This window comes from Chenopodium album, chromosome 1 (assembly GCF_948465745.1).
Source record: "Chenopodium album chromosome 1, dcCheAlbu1.1, whole genome shotgun sequence".
NCBI classification, from domain to species: domain Eukaryota; kingdom Viridiplantae; phylum Streptophyta; class Magnoliopsida; order Caryophyllales; family Amaranthaceae; genus Chenopodium; species Chenopodium album.
Window position 1 is genome coordinate 4,430,573 of NC_137834.1, and position 16,325 is coordinate 4,446,897.

The 16,325-nt window shown below is 33.5% G+C and overlaps 3 protein-coding genes across 7 annotated transcripts; 1 reads left to right on the forward strand and 2 right to left on the reverse strand.

The window, feature by feature from the left end:
- The first annotated feature begins 1,670 nt into the window (after positions 1–1,670).
- On the forward strand, positions 1,671–4,115 carry LOC145640518 (E3 ubiquitin-protein ligase AIRP2-like). The gene is made up of 5 exons (XM_081691784.1): positions 1,671–1,883; positions 2,114–2,276; positions 2,688–2,754; positions 2,968–3,205; positions 3,586–4,115. Exons 1-5 carry the CDS (start codon positions 1,795–1,797, stop codon positions 3,794–3,796), a joined length of 768 nt encoding a protein of 255 aa, XP_081547910.1. The 5' UTR covers positions 1,671–1,794; the 3' UTR covers positions 3,797–4,115.
- Positions 4,116–4,159: 44 nt separating this feature from the next.
- Positions 4,160–9,154, reverse strand: LOC145640552 (uncharacterized). 2 transcript variants are annotated; one of them, XM_081691813.1, is made up of 7 exons: positions 7,965–9,154; positions 6,988–7,053; positions 5,980–6,132; positions 5,450–5,535; positions 5,268–5,376; positions 5,012–5,111; positions 4,160–4,291 (listed from the first exon to the last, which is right to left on the reverse strand). In XM_081691813.1, the coding sequence occupies exons 1-7, from the start codon at positions 8,124–8,126 to the stop codon at positions 4,260–4,262; spliced, it is 708 nt and encodes a 235-aa protein (XP_081547939.1). In that variant the 5' UTR covers positions 8,127–9,154; the 3' UTR covers positions 4,160–4,259. The 2 variants fall into 2 exon arrangements, with proteins under 2 accessions (XP_081547939.1, XP_081547933.1); XM_081691807.1 differs by lacking the exon at positions 4,160–4,291 and having other exon boundaries at positions 4,337–5,111.
- LOC145640527 (uncharacterized) lies at positions 8,039–13,772 on the reverse strand. 4 transcript variants are annotated; one of them, XM_081691798.1, is made up of 7 exons: positions 13,577–13,772; positions 12,696–12,761; positions 11,904–12,056; positions 9,944–10,029; positions 9,750–9,870; positions 9,460–9,589; positions 8,039–8,154 (listed from the first exon to the last, which is right to left on the reverse strand). In XM_081691798.1, coding segments are annotated over exons 1-7 (723 nt in total). In that variant the 5' UTR covers positions 13,742–13,772; the 3' UTR covers positions 8,039–8,152. The 4 variants fall into 4 exon arrangements, with proteins under 4 accessions (XP_081547924.1, XP_081547919.1, XP_081547916.1 ...); XM_081691793.1 differs by lacking the exon at positions 8,039–8,154 and having other exon boundaries at positions 9,296–9,589; positions 9,762–9,870; XM_081691790.1 differs by lacking the exon at positions 8,039–8,154 and having other exon boundaries at positions 9,296–9,589.
- Positions 13,773–16,325: the final 2,553 nt, after the last annotated feature.

Sequence of the window (16,325 nt, forward strand, 5' to 3'; positions counted from 1 at the left end):
TTGTAAATAAAAAGTGAAATATGTGAAACTTAATAATGTAATAAATGATGACACAATAATAAGTGGTAGAATTATGAAGTTACATTGAGTTTGAGTTTGACTTGTAAGGCTTATAAACTACAGAGTACATCACAGCACCACACATCAGATATCCCCAAAGATTTAAATAATTATTTTTAAAAAATACATAATTTAAGAGGGATTTAACAAAATAATACTCCTAATTAAAAGTAAAACAGAAATTAAAAAAAAAAAAAAAAGACAAAATCAACAATAGTAGACTCTTTGGTAAACAAGTGAGATATTGAAGGACGAATAAAAAAGTGTTGCCTTATCTTCATCTTAGCCATTCCTATTCAACCCATTAATAATGAACTTTAATTGAAATAATAAACTATTATATATAACTTGAGAATTAAATGGAGTTCAAATGCAAGTGTTACTGTACAATTTTACCAATATTTATCAAGCCAGCATAATTAAGCTTTTTGAACCCATATTGGTTCCTATAATATATATTACCCTAATCAAAATCTATGTGTTATTATAGAAAAAAATTAAAATAAAAATAAAAACTCAATATTGATCATTGACACTCATTGTCCGTGAAAAGTGAATACGAAGTTCTTATGGTATAACACAAGAAACTGAGCAATCTTTAATTATTTTTTGATAGGAGTATAATAAACTGTCATAGGCAAATATTAAAAAATAAGGGAAAAAGAAAAAGAAAAAAAATCCAATGAGTACACAATTACAAATGGTAGAGAATATTAAAATGCCTAGTATTTATTAAAAAAATAATAATAAAAAATAAATAAATAAAAAACTGGGAATATTCTTAGTTAACAAGAAACAAACAATATATTACCAAAGATTGTACGAATAATCTATTACTAGTAATCTAATCCGTATTATTTTTTCCAAAAAGAGCAAAATGGTTGACATTAATTGCAACTTTTGCAAGTATAGGCCAGATTATCAAGGGGTGATGTCTAGTGGCTGGCTATGTTTCTCCCAACTTCCCAACTTCTCTACCTTTAACGCCATTTATTTAAGTCAACCTTCCAAAAAAAAAAAAAAATAAATAAATAAATAAATAATTGGCTTAGGGTTTGTTAATGTTTACTGAACTGAACTGATTAGAGTTGAACTGAACTGAATTAAACTGAACTGAACTGAATAGAGCTGAAATGAATTTTTTACGAGAAAAGAAAATTAGAAGTTGAACTGAACTGAATTGAACTGAAATTAAGCTGAAGTAAAAAAGCCCTTAGGCTAAGCCCTTTTCTTTTAGGACACGGGAGATATGACTAAAGTTTGAAAATTATAATATTGTCTAAAGTCATACAATTACCAATAATATTTAATTTTGAAAAAAAAAAAAAAGATTCTAACTAATTTAAATTTCCATCAATTGAATTGGTCCATAACATAATCTATTTATAAAAATAAAATAAAAAATCATCTACCAACAACAATTAATTATACTACCCCTTAATTCCACATAGAATCTGCTTTTGTCTTTAAAAGAAGGAAATATATTCCAAAACACAAGAAGATAATGAGGAGCACAAATCATACTTTGCCACCTTAATTAATTATTACTCACTATTAGACACAATCTCCCATTTAATATTTATATATAAACTCAAAGTTTGAGCTTTCTTTCTCTCCTCTATTCCCTGAAAACCATATATTTTTCTAAAATAACATCCCTAAACACTTCCTAGAAAAACATATAGCTATTAAACTTTGTTTAAATTTTTATTCTTAGTTTCTTACTTAGAAAAAATGGAAATGGTGTATTACCAAGTAGGAAGGTCTTCATACCAAGATTTACTCAAGGAGCTAGAAGCTGATATACAACATGCTAATGCCCTGTAAGTACATGATCTTATGCTTTAAGCCTTCGCCCCGTTGGTGCCTAGTTGTCAACGGGGCGAAGGCTTACCTAATTCTGTATTATCCGTTACTTAATATTTATGTATAGATTATGTCCAAAAAAAAAAAAAAAAAAAAAAGTTATATAGTCTTAGAAAAGGTAACAAAAATATTGATTTATGAAATGTTATGTTAAAATTAATTTGTTTTTATAAATTATTGTTTACAGGGTAGCTGCAATTCCAAAACCAAAAAAAGGTGTCTGTCTTCATATGAAATTGGAGTACAATCAATTGTCACCTTTGCTTTATCTTTTGCTCCAATGGCTTGATAGTTCTTGTTCCTGCTTTTTTCCTCTTTACTTCAATCTATTTAACATTCTAATATACGAGGTTGGTCTTTCTTCTTAACCATTTGTTTAAAAAATTAATGTTTTATGTTTGTTCGCGATTATTTTATCCTTTGATGTTTTGCTATTACATTCGTTAATTTTAAACTCGCTATTCTACAATACATGTAAGACTATTGGGTTTATTAGGTTTCTGAAACGCGAGTGTAGGAAGTAGAATTTCTTAGGAAATGGGTCTTTGGTGTTGTTTGTCTTGTTTAAGCCGTACTCATACATAAGTAAACGTCTCCAAATATGCTATCTTGGACTCTTGGTTGTAAAAATAGAGAATCGAATTCATAACTACATACATGTATTAATTTGGGGATGTCAACATGAAAGATTGTTTCCCAAGCAAACAAATTTTTAATTAAGCTAGTTTAATTAATCAAATTCGTTGAATTTTTCAATATAGGTTTATCCAGATGGAAGAACCAATATATCCACCCAAGGAAGCAAGGCAACAGTTAGAGAATTCTATGGTATGTACATTAATTAAATAACAAGATCATTAAATAATTACGGAGTACATAATACTATAGTCATCCTATCGCAATACATGGCAAAAAACTTGATTTTAAAAGTGTTCCAAAGATTTGGTCGTTTTTGCTCACATTTGAGATGGATATATCATCGCTCATTAATATTATTATTGTATCGTGCTAATTTGCTTTAATCAATGTGAAAATTGGCAGCTATCATACTTCCTTCCCTAACAAGGCTTCACAATGATTTGGTGGAGCGCCAAAGTAGAATAAATTTGACCAAGAAAAGTGGTGACAAAGAGAATTTATTAGGGCATGGTAATGGTAGGCTTCAAAATGTGATTGATCAAGAAAGAGAGGATGAATGTGGGATATGTTTGGTGCCGACTACTAAAATGGTCTTGCCCGGCTGCTGTCATGCAATGTGCATCAACTGTTACCGCAACTGGTAAAACTTTTTTTTTTTTTTTTTTTTACCGCCCAACACTGTCAAAAGTATTACGAGGTTGCACCCAAGATTAACAAGTCGAAAAACTAAATAAAATAGCTTTCGTTCTTGAGTGTGACCTTGCAACATACATCCATCATAACGTTTTTAAGGTTCCACATTTGATGTTTATTGACACTCAAGTTTCGTTCTTTGCACAAGAACTCCTTAAAATTGAACTTATTTATCCTGAAACTTATTTTTAAAGGCTATAAGAACGTGTCTTGACTCTTGAGTAGGGTATGAGTCAAATAACCGCGTTATTTTTTTAGTTTGTACAGCACATATTTCTTTTTAAGAATGAATGGATAGCTGACTTTTTCTCTGTTCAAAAACTGTAGGAATACAAAGTCTGCATCATGCCCCTTCTGCAGAGGAGGATTAAAAAGAGTAAAGTCAGAGGATTTATGGGTTCTGACAAGTGAATCTGAAGTAATAGATGCAGAGGCAGTATCAATAGAGGAACTGTCAAGATTTTACCTCTATATTCAAAGTTTGCCAAAGGATAAAACAGAAGCTCCTTTCTGGGTTTACTATAATTACTTAACATAATCCATGTATTTAAGAAGAATTTAGTCATATAACTGAGATTAGTTTCAAGCTTTCTGTACTTCTGCCAAAAGGGTTGATAAATCAGTCAGAAAATTGTACAGAATAAGGTAAAATTATTCATCTGAAATCACCAGAAAAAGCCAGATGTAAATTATGTACAGTAAAAAAAACATATCCAAATTTTCTTCTTTCTGTCTCACTTAAAAGGCAAAAAGAATGAAAAATTAATCTTCCAACATGTAATTAAAATCTCAGCCTAGCAATTGCCAAGGTATACATACAGAGTATTAGTATAATGTAAAGCTCTCTTTAATCTTTTATCCCCTGCCCTTGTTCTTTGTAAATTATGTTTTGCTGGCAAGAAAATATTCAGGATATCTGTTGCTTAGTGTGGTTCAGGTTCCCTGAATATTCTTTTGTGTTGGATAACTAGAGAGCTGCAACAATTACCCCCGAACACGGATCATGTGTTCGTGTCTTTAGCTATAGAAGTTACTGCAATGCATATCAGTATATCACAATATTGTTAATCTGTCCAAAATTAAAATTGATACAGGAGAATGTCAAAGATACAAGGAGTTGAAAAATGGGTTGGTAGGCCCTAACCTAATTTCGAAGAAAACACTTCTTATTTCAAACTTGCCAATTTAATATTTAAATAACTAATATCTTACATTATATTACAGAAAAAAGAAAAAATGAGGCAAATCTAACAATATCTCACATGACTTTATTTTTTTTCTTAGTTATAAAGCATCACCCCTAATCAAAATGAAACATATGAATAGTGGAACAATTAAAGTGTGGAGGGGAAAAAAAAAGGATATACAAAATTTGGGAGTGACAATTGGTACAAGTCAACTTAAGTTTTGGATGTACATCTTTGAAAAGAGATACTTTGCTTCAAATACCAACAATTACAACAAGGAAGCTCCTCCAAAACAGGGAGGTGAAAGAGCATATACATGAAATTACTCATCATAGCATGGCCAAACTAGGTGAATAACTGAATTTGGCTGATTTCAAGCTTTAAAGAGCATTCAGATTAAGATTTGAAATGATAAACTTAGATGTTATTTACGGCATAACAGATTAACAGGACATATTGCAACCCATTGCTTACATAATGCAGCATGCATTAATATAATTCAACTTATATTACTAGCAAATTTATGAAGCTCTTATGATCACAGAGATCTTGAAGAATCACAGCACCTCTATTGCTGACTTGCTCCAGCTCCTCCTTTCTGAAAATGCCAGTGCAAACTCCTATTGCCAAAGCTCCCTCACATTCAGCTGCTATGATATCGTTTGGCTGCGAAAGAATATCCAAATAATTCAGAACACTAGATCATCTTTTTGAAAAAAAAAAAAAAAAAAAAAAAGGTTCTGCAGCCTGCAGGTAATCACAGGAGCATAGGAAGCAACTTATCTAATAAGCAAAGTTATAGGGAGTAGATTCTCCACATACTGTGTCTCCAACATGCAGTCGGGAATCAAATTTCCCAGGATATAGATTTTCAGCCCTTTCTGCTGCAATTTTGATGAGATGACCTCGATCCATGTGATCGCTCCCAAATCTGAAAAATGAACTATCATCAATTATGGAAAACCTAACAAAATAGTTATGGTTGACATGTTTTTTTGACTAACCCTCCAAAATGCGGAACACTAAAATACTTCTTGATACCCAAGGCATCCAATTTCATCCATGCAGTCTCTTCCAAGTTACCTGTAACCTGATAGCAGGAGTAACGAGACATAAAGGTTAAAGCAAACTTCAGAACCTTGTAGGACAGAATCAGACAAGTCGAATGCAATCAAAGCTACTCACAGTTTAAGCTGAACACAGTCAGACAACTACCAAATTAAAGCATCAGGAGTAAATATATCAGCACCCACAGGCCACAGCCTTGCCAATTAGCAGGTTAATTTTCTTGATACTCATAAATTATGATATCTATCAAAAAGACCATGCTTAAATTTGAATAATTATTTTCATTTATAATGATATTTGTATCAACGCAGGAGATAGGAGAGATATCCTATTCCTAATAACGAGAGGTCACAATAATGAGTGAATAGGTTAAAATTTTGTGGAGCACAAGACTCACAACAAAGTAAAACAGCAGATAAAAGAAATTGTTAAATATACCAAGGAGAAAATGTCTATATGAACTCACCAAACCAATGATTACATTATTCATTGATGACAAGGTTTGAAGAAGAGATTCAACACCAGGAAGCAATTCAAGGCCCTTTCCTAGGTCTTCAGCGTGAGCCTTTGCATATTCAGTCATCTTTGACATCAAAATCGGGAGCTTTTCAGTAGCAACCTTGATACAACAAGAAGAAAATTAATCAAGATATTGTCAAAACGGATGATCAGAAAAATATCAGTAAATGGTGTAATGAATGTCACCGAATTGAAAGAAAGGTGTGGTGTCAGATCTTCAAAGTAGTATAGTTCGAGAGGAGTTAATATATTTCCTCATTCTAGTGGAAGTTACTAGATGGGCCAGTTATACAGTGGTATATATATAGGAGCATGAGTATTTTATGTTATCAATCAATACGTAGGCTCATTTTAGGTTGCTGAGATTTAGTTGGTAGTCGGTTAGCCATGGTACTAGTTTATCAGATCATGGATAGTGTTCATAGTTATTAGCTTTAGTTAGTTGTTTGGTTCTTGACATATATCCTACAATTTAATTTGTTTATATATGGAATGAAGTAATCAAGTAATAAGCATTTTCTTTGTTTATAGTCCATCTCTTTGTCTTGCTTATAACTTACTCCATATAGCACAACATGATATCAATTAAGGACTTATCAACCTAAACCTTTGATGAGTTGATGACTTGTTTAAATTTAAGTGAACAGGAACTCTATGTTTAATAAAACAAACTGGCGTTGAAGACCTACAAGGCTATACCTCTTCTTTGCATCAATTGAGAATGAAACATAAATTTGAAGCACACTTATCTGGCCTAGTTCCAAAGTAGGAATACTAGTAACTAAAGCCAAAGCGAGGAAACCATATAGGTAGAATGCAACGGAAAATTCAGAGATGTCTTCCAGACCAAAGTGCGGAAAATTTAATACAGCAGACGTTACAAAAAAAAATTACATTGCAATAATAAAATGATAGTAAAACAACAAAAATGCAGTAATACCAGAAAGCTACCAACCTCAGATGATATACCGTAGTGGACAAGCGTGTTCACAAGGATTGCAGGATCAGTCGAACCATGAGGCTGGAAAAAAAACATTAGGATTATATCAATAAAACAATGATTTAGCTTCCATTAATTCTAAAAAATGGGGGGAAGGAAAGTAATTAACAAAACTTGAAGCAGTAAGCATACAGTAGCAATATCCACCAGCTACAACATTCATTGTTCAAGTTCTTGCATTCAACCATTTTTTTAATCAAAGTAAACAGGCATGAAGATGAACACTAACATGATTTAGTACAATCAAAACCCAGAAATTTGTAAGTTAAACATCATGTTGCATCATACTGCTGCCCTGCCCAATGCCTCTAATTGGCACTTGCCTAGAAGCCTAGGGCAGGGCAAATGGGCAAGGGCCAAGGAGTCAAATATACACTAAACCTGTAATAATTTTTTTTTTATCTAACAGGTTATCAACTACTATGTTTTTCACAGCAGAGAGTTACCAACAGAAGTTACATCACCATTTGCAGTCCATCATATCCACAGCTATGACATTTGTGTTTCAGCTCTTTTACAGGCTTACATTAAAATGGATGTGACATATTACAGGAATGATCAAATGGGAAAATAATCACGGACATACATGGTTGATTAGTCGTTCAGCTATTGATAATTTCTGACCAAACTTTGAGATGCTAACAGCATCATGTATCAGTTAATGAATATCACAGCAAACCTAACACATTCCATGTTAAGGAAAACCACCCAATACTAGGAAATTCTGCTCAACTTTCATCTTAATCTATATAACTCATTATTATTAATCAGCAAAACCCAAACTAATTAAGACAAAAATAAGGCGAGGCCAATTACCAATGATAATAACCTTAATCATACAGAAGTAAAAACGACCATAAAGTGGACATTTAATCATTTATAATATGCAATATGAACAAAATGCTTGAAGAATGAGATAATGAATGAAGCACCTGAATAACGTCGATAGTACCATGAATTCCAAAGACTTGCAGGATAGCATAGGAGAAAGCTTGATAGAAATGGTTAGAGTTGGTCCCATCACTTTGAATTAAGGTTCCATCAATGTCAAATGTAACCAGTATTTTCTTAATTTCCTTTTTCCCTTGTTCCATCTCTATTTCGTCTGAGTGTTTGTTGGTTCTGACAAGGTAGTTTGTAGAGAAAGATGCAGACAGAGTTCAAAAGACAAGGTTCTACCTTGTTTAAATGTTCTAAGTCACAGGGCATATTCGGCATATTTCATACACCCATTTATATAAATTATGAATACTTTATAGACTTCCGGACTTCTATCAAAAGGAATGAATAAGCATAGCAAAACAGTACATAGAATATCAAATAGTAGTTGACCAGTCAGAAGTCAATGAACTTCAATATTTTATATTCCTTTTGAAAATGGCAAATGGAAAACTTTTTTCCTAACTTTAAATTACACCAAAAACTGTGAATGATTGCTACTTTTAACTACTCCATATATGGCATCAGCAAAATGCTCCCACTACTCAATTATTATACCCCGTATCTTTGTCATTAGCCATTATTATAGTTTCAAAATGTAAAGGGTCATTCAATTGCAAGCAATAATATATTCAATGATTTCAATTAATAAACGAGAGAACCATCCAGGAAAAAAAGACAAAAAAAAAGGAAGATCAAGTGACGTGATTGCTGAGTAGAACTAATTTCATCAGCAGCCTGATGTAGAAAGGCTTTATGTAGTACAAACATAGTGCACAAAAAGGCTTCATAACGTTCATGTAGTACAGACAGTGCACAAAAAGGCTTCCACAGTTCCACCAATGTTATAGCTTGGGGGCCTCTGTCATAATCAATATAACTGGATTTTAAAGTGTTCATTTCAAGACCATAAAAAGTTCAGATCTTCTCAGTCATCAGACCTCATTGTTAATTGTCTCTTTCTTTTAACTCTTTAAGGATAGTGGACATTTATACCCTAAAAATATTTGTCTACATATTTTCCCTCATTAATGCTACCCGAACATGCCTAGCTATGGCGCACGCGGCCGCACATCAACCACCCTAGTATTAATAAAACTATAAAAGCTTCACCATTTTTTTACCTCGTAAGACATAACCTTAATTCAGCTAATATACATCTTTCTGTTATTTTGTGGGAAGGGTGGAGGGGAGGTGCAGGAGCAAATAAGGGAGCGTTTGAAAGTACTATATTAGTCACTGGAAAAGCTAAGAAATTAAATGTCTGACCACCTCGTCTCATTACCCCAAACTTTGTGAACAGTCCTGCTAAAGATTGTCAAAATATTTGAAATGGCAGTCAATGTAAGATTATTGCATGACATAAATTTTAACTCCACTCAAGCATATCAATAGTTTAAGAACAACAATACTTATTGTAATCATCTGAAATACCAGCATACAAAGAGAGCCAAATTCAAAGACCCAGCAAATTTAAGAAGCTCTCACAATCAGAAAGATTTTTGAGAACGACGGCTCCTTCAGTGCTAGCTTGATCCAGCTCCTCCTTCCCAAAGATGCCAGTGCAAACACCAATTGCCAAAGCTCCCCCAAATTCAGCTGCTCGAATATCATTTGGCTGCATAAGAAGCAGACATGTCAACCAGCAAATTAGAGCCATGGTCTATTTTATCTTACTCCCATTTATTATTACAGCATGGTAGTGTTTGAAGCAATGAAGCAAAAATTAAGCAAATATCTAGACAATCAAAACTTTTTTTGAAGGTAATAGATTTTACTATTTTACATACTGCATCTCCAACATGCACTCGCAAATCAAATTTCCCCGGAAAAAGCTTTTCAGCCCTTTCTGCTGCAATTTTGACTAGGTGACCTCGGTCAATGTGATCACTCCCAAACCTGAGATCTAGTAATAATCAGCCAGGGATAATGCAGAAAAAGATCAAGTTATACAAATGATTAGGCAACCAACCCTCCAATATGTGGAACACTAAAATATTTCTCGATGCCCAAGCCTTCCATCTTCATCCATGCATTCTCTTCCAAGTTGCCAGTAACCTAGAGCATAAAGAGGGTATTAAGACAAAAGCACAAAAGAATTCTGCCGCAACAGTGATCAGATTCGGATAACAGAGGTCATTTATTGCAATTTTAATCCCTTCAATTTAAGCATGTGTTGTAGCCAGATAACATTGTACCTTCAGACCAAAATAAATCTAGAAACTTATAGGTTGCCTGGAAATAGACTGAACTTAGAATTTCCAATTGTTCCTATTTATCCCAACAAACTAACACCCGAGGCATAGCGGCTAAACCTTTTTAGCAGACTGCACCTATCCAAAGAATACCAGCTTGAACCAAAGTCGATATATAGTTTAGAGAAAAGATGTCGATCACCATGAATTCTAAAGTAGCTTGAACAGTGAACCACCTACGACCACACAAAGCATCAGTACCCAGACCCCCCACCCTACCCCACTGCTCTATGGAAGTTTTCTCTTTTATTTCCCACTACTTTATGTACACATGCAAATGGAAATATAGAACGCCTGATGCATTATATTAAAGTCAAACTCAAAACTAAAACTCCTATTTGAGTATTCTTGCAGAAATAACAAGAGAAGTCCTCAGGGTGAATAATAATTAAAATAAATAAAAGGAAAATTTGTAATTATTAAGTCAACCTTTTGGCCGTTCGCTTTTATTACGTCAACCTTTTGATTATTTTTAAACACTTCAACCTTGTACTACTATAATTTTTATTACGTAAAATAGAAAAATGACCTGCAAAAACGGGTAAATTGCTTATGTGGAGTATTAGATGGAGGTAAAAATGCTGATGTAATTTTCCAAAAATGAAAATTATGTAAATAATAAGTCAACCTTTTGATTCTTTGCTTTTATTACGTCAACCTTTTAATTATTTTTTTTTATACGTTAACCTTGTAACATCATTTTTTTTTTTACATTTGAATTTTTTTGAATGATGTTTGAATTTTTTTTTTTTTTTATTATTATTATTATTATTATTATTATTATTATTATTATTATTTATACAATGATCGCATTTGTATACCTGAACCTAACGAAGAATAATTATGAGTCTTAATGTGGCACGTATGTGCCTTCTTCAATCCTACCTTGGACTTTAATTTTTTTTCATTCAATCTCTTGCTAAACTTCATTGTATATAATATAATAATAATAATCTAAAACTATGATTTCTCACAAAGCAAGGGTCATGATTATTCACAAACTCATAATGATTATTCACTAACCTTAAATTTTGCCCAATTATGCTCGAAAAAACGTCTTCTACGGCATGCACAACCTGCAGTATGGAGTGCGTTGTAATGTAGTTTAAAGATAAAAGATGAATATAAGGTGATTAAAGGAATAAAGGCAAATTAAAGGAAGAATTGAATAGTATTGTGTTTAATGGAGTAGTAGTATGATGATGAAAGGAAGATGGTGAAAAGGAGGATCGTGAGTTTGGAAACTTGTAGTATAATAGTACTAGGTCTTTTTTTTCAGTAAAATTGGAGTATAGTCTTGATGAGTTGGCATCATTAAATGATAAATATTTTTTAAGGGTTAAAATGCCAAGTCAGATTTTCCATCCTATAAGTTCAAACAATATTAAGGGTTTAACAGGTAACCAGTAAATAAACGTAATATAAGTTAACAGTAGTACAAGGTTGACGTGTTTAAAAATAATCAAAAGTTTAACGTAATAAAAGCGGACGGCCAGAAGGTTGACTTAATAATTACAAATTTTCCTAAATAAAAAGGTACTTTGCAAAAAGAGAATTGTACAAAAAGTTTCAAAGACCACAACTAATATTTTCAGAGCAGGTGGTTGACAACCAAATGAGAGTTATGCTGAATTGTGTAGGGTATGAAGCAAGAAACATGCATCTATGCACACTTACCAGTCCAATGACTATAGCATCTCTTGATGACAAAGTTTGAAGGAGAGATTCAACACCAGGAAGCACTTCAAGACCTTCTCCAATGTCTTTAGCATGACCCTTGGCAAACTCAATCATCTTTGACTTTAAATCCGAGAGCTTTTCAGTAGCAACCTTTATAAGCAACGAAAACAGAATCATAACTCAGATGTACATGTGGATTAGTGCGCAAATATAAACAAGCAGTTAGCAGCTAAAATTACATAGCTAAAGCAGAGCTAAACCATTTGGGTATCAGGACAAAAGAATTAGTCTATGCAATCATATACTACAGTACTATATAGCACTTTGGTCATCGACTTGTAGCTTAATTTCTTAGATGTTGAGCCAGTAATAGCAGCAGCAACATCTCCCTCATAGACAAAAGCGCTGAGACAGTTGGGCCTTTACTTATAATATATTAGCTAGGGGACCATGTTAAATGCCTCACCTCATCTTAACTTATACTGTATATAACTACTTTGAGGAGATAATTGCCTTCACATAAAAGAGTGCAATGATTAGTTACCTGCCTGGCGATAAAAATCATGTGATACGTATCAAACTCCTATTGGCTATTGCAATGGTACTTTTCTATTATTACCCTCGCATAAAAGAGTGCAATAGAGACCAGAAACAAGTTCTTTCTTAGTGACTATGAATATCAATTACGGTAGTTTTCTATCATAAACAAAGCAAGTAATAAGTTCCAAAAAGGCATGACATTGAGAGTAAAAAATGCAGCAAAATTCCAAATGGCTACCAATTACTAACCTTAGATGGTATCCCATAATGGATAAGCGTGTTCACAAGGATTGCAGGATCAGTCGAACCATGATGCTGCACAAGAATATTAGTGCTCTATTATTAGCCAAAAGACTTAAGCTTGTGTACTCATAGTAATAAATTGCAGTTTAATCAACTTGAAGTAGAAAGTAGCAACCAACTAGTAGCCAAATTTCATAATTTAGAACTTGAAGTTGCTATTTACATATCTCTTAATGGAAAAGAACAAGCACCAAATGAAACTTCCATAATTTCGCCATCAATTTCATTGCCATATATTACGTGTATCTAAATTAGACCTCCAATCACGAAGAAGCTACTATCATATAGATTTAGAAAAAGAGCAAACAAATGCCAACCCTTTTACTCCGTTAAAATTTGACACAAAAAGGCCAAAAAACAAACAATCAAAAATTGATAAACATGATCAATGAAATATTCTCAATTCCTACCCCAATTTTAGGACTTTGAGGTTTTCCTGTTTCCAAAACCCCAAGTTTCCAAGCTAATGAAGCCTAGAAATGACTGGGACTTGAGACTTTCCCAATTTCGGAACGTTTTAGATTCTGAAACCCGAGTTATTTCCATATTACAGAAGTTTTTGACAGATAAACTGGATCATATAGACTGTAAACTACACATAATATTCCTTAATCACGAATTAACATACCCCATTTCAAGAAATATATTAAAAACAACCAATTTAATAGTAAAATCAAAAACCCATCAACATGAATAATACCCTTAATCAAATTGGGCACAAATTATATGAAGAACACACCCAAATTAGAACAAAGTAACAAAATTTGAAAGTGGGCATCTAAGATTAAAACCCAAAAAAGATTAAATTATATTATGAATTGATAAACCTGAATGACATCGATAGTACCATCAATTCCAAAGACTTGGAGCAAAGCATGGGAGAAAGCTTGACGATGAAGGTGGTTGGAAGTTGGGCCAGTGCTTCGAATTAAGGTTCCATCGATGTCAAATGTTATCAGCACTCTCTTAGTTTCCTTCTTCCCATGTTCCATTGTTGTCTTCTTGATCTTTGTAATCTGTTGTAACTTCACTGTGCTTTTTGCTCAGTAACTTACTTTTCTTGCAATTTAAAGGAGATGGTTTTTTTTTTTTTTTTTTTTATTTTTTTTTATTTTTTTTTACTTTATACCTTTTTTTTTTTTTTTTTCAATTCATTAATAAAAAGTCATTCGGCATCTACAAATGAAATCTAAATTAACAAATACATAAAATTGAATCAAATTAGGTTTTTCTTCATCAGAGCTACGGTCGTTGAAATATACAGCCTTTTCGAAGAGACGGTCTAACGATTTGTTGTAGCCGTAAGAATGATTCTCATCTTATTCGCCTGAACGCATTTGAAAATTTGACAACCGGTGCGATCCTGAACACATTTTTACCAAAGAACTGACAATAGGGCAAAAGATGATTACTTTTTTGATGAACCCTAACACACAAACAAACTCTAAACAAAAACAAACAACTAAACTAACGAAAACTAACGACTCCACCATAGGGAGACGGACGAATATCTACACTACTTGTGTAGATTTATTGAAATTCAAATTTTTTTTTTTTACTTTATACCTTGTTGGGTGTTAAAACTCAAAAATGTTTTTTTCAAAAAATTACCATAAAAAAAGGCTTTTTTTTTTCTTAAAAATGAAAAACATGTATAGTTTGATGTAAGTGAGGTTACATCCAAATGAATGAATGATTTGGTAGGGTTATTTATTACGCCATATCATTAATAGAGAGTGTGTGATGCATCATACGATTTATATAAAAAAAAATAGATGGACAAAATAGCATCTGATTTGTCATGATTCACGATCAACCACTGCTAGAGAGAAGCTAATTGGGCTAGCTAACTATGGAGTGGATGCGGAGCAAAGTGTTTTTGGAGGTGGTTCTAAAGGACCTTTGTACTAGTGTAGCTTAGGCTAGATCGGTTCTGAAAGTTTTGAAAGATAAAGACTATTCTCGGTTAGGATGTTTAGTAATTAATAGTTCCTCTTCTTTTTATTTATTTTTGTTTCTTTTCCTTTTCAGTTTACTAGTTTTTTAATAATTGAAAATAACAGGTTATAATAACTATTTTGCTTGCTTAAATGTGCTATGCTCTATTGACACCTGTTTTGCTCTCTCAGAAGCTCAAAAGAACTAAGGCATAAGTAGACTTGAAATAAGGCCAATGAGTAGAGGTGGGCAATGTGCCATGCCGGGCCACCGCGAGGCATGCCTAGTGGTGGCTCATGCCGGGCCATGTCGTGCCTGCAACTTGGTGGGCCGTGCCGGGTCACCATTTGGCACACCCCAGCCCACGACACACCCCACGTGCCTGGCATGCCGTGCCAGGCCGCCCAGAATTTTTAATTTTTTTATTAAATCAATATATATATATATATTGAACAACTTTTAAAATGAGTATATTTACATAATTTTATTAATTTATATTTACGTTTTTGTATTTTATGTTATTATTGTTGTTTTTATTATCCTTACTTTTATTATTATATTTCTTTTACTTCTTTATTATAGCTGTTTATAGTTGTTGGAAGCATCGAAATATAGCCGTTTGCACGGGTCATGGCGTGCCGCGTGCCGTGCTAACGGGCCAAATTATCTTACCGCCCACCGTGCCGTGCTGATGGGCCAAATTATCGTGCTGCCCACAGTGCCATGCTCGTGCCGATTTTTCAAAATTGTGTTCACGCCTTCACGACATGGCCCACGGCCCACTTCTCGGTTATCGTGTAATTCGTGTCGTGTCGTGCCACTGGCAAGCTTGTGCTGGGTCGTACCGTGCTCGTGTCGCCCGTGGGGCAACACGGCCCATGCCCACTTCTACTAATGAGCGAAAAATGGAAGATGAGTAAGTAATGCCTTGAGAATTTTCTTCTGTGTGGTTAGATCTTGGATGTTCATTTTATTGGTGTATGACTTGTTAAATGGTTCTCCATTCTTTCTACTCCGGACTATTTTAGGCCTACAATCCTCTCAACTAATATTACAAAACGAGGTGGCTAAGGCCCTTGGAGCAAGACATGCTCTATCCATTGCTATTTATGTGGTCCCCGTGATGTTGTATTGGAAACGGATAATAGCAAGATGTTTCATCACGTTTAGAAACATATATGTGATAATTCGGGCTTTGAGAGTGTCATTAGTGATATTTTAATTTTAGCTAATCAATGTACTCGTTTTTTTTTCCTCACTTGTAGGTAGGGATGGGAATAAGGTTGACATATTTTAGCTCGGGCTAGTCGTGATTATGGGAAGAGGAGAGTGTGGTTGGAGGAAATTCTGCTAGACTTTCTGCTTGGATGTTTTCGTCAAAAAGTAAAATAAAAAAATATAACAAAACGAGGTATGTGTCCATAACTCCATGCACTCCCCCCCCCCCAATGCCTTTGATACCACTTGTCAGCATAAGATAGTATGAAGTAGAAGATAAAATTACACAAAGTGAAATTCTATCATAAAATTAATTGACAATATAAGAAAAAAGTCACTCCCGTTTTAAATATTTTCTTTCAACATTGGACAAAAATAAGAAGAAGATCAATTCAGTCATACCTTGTCAATGATGCCGCA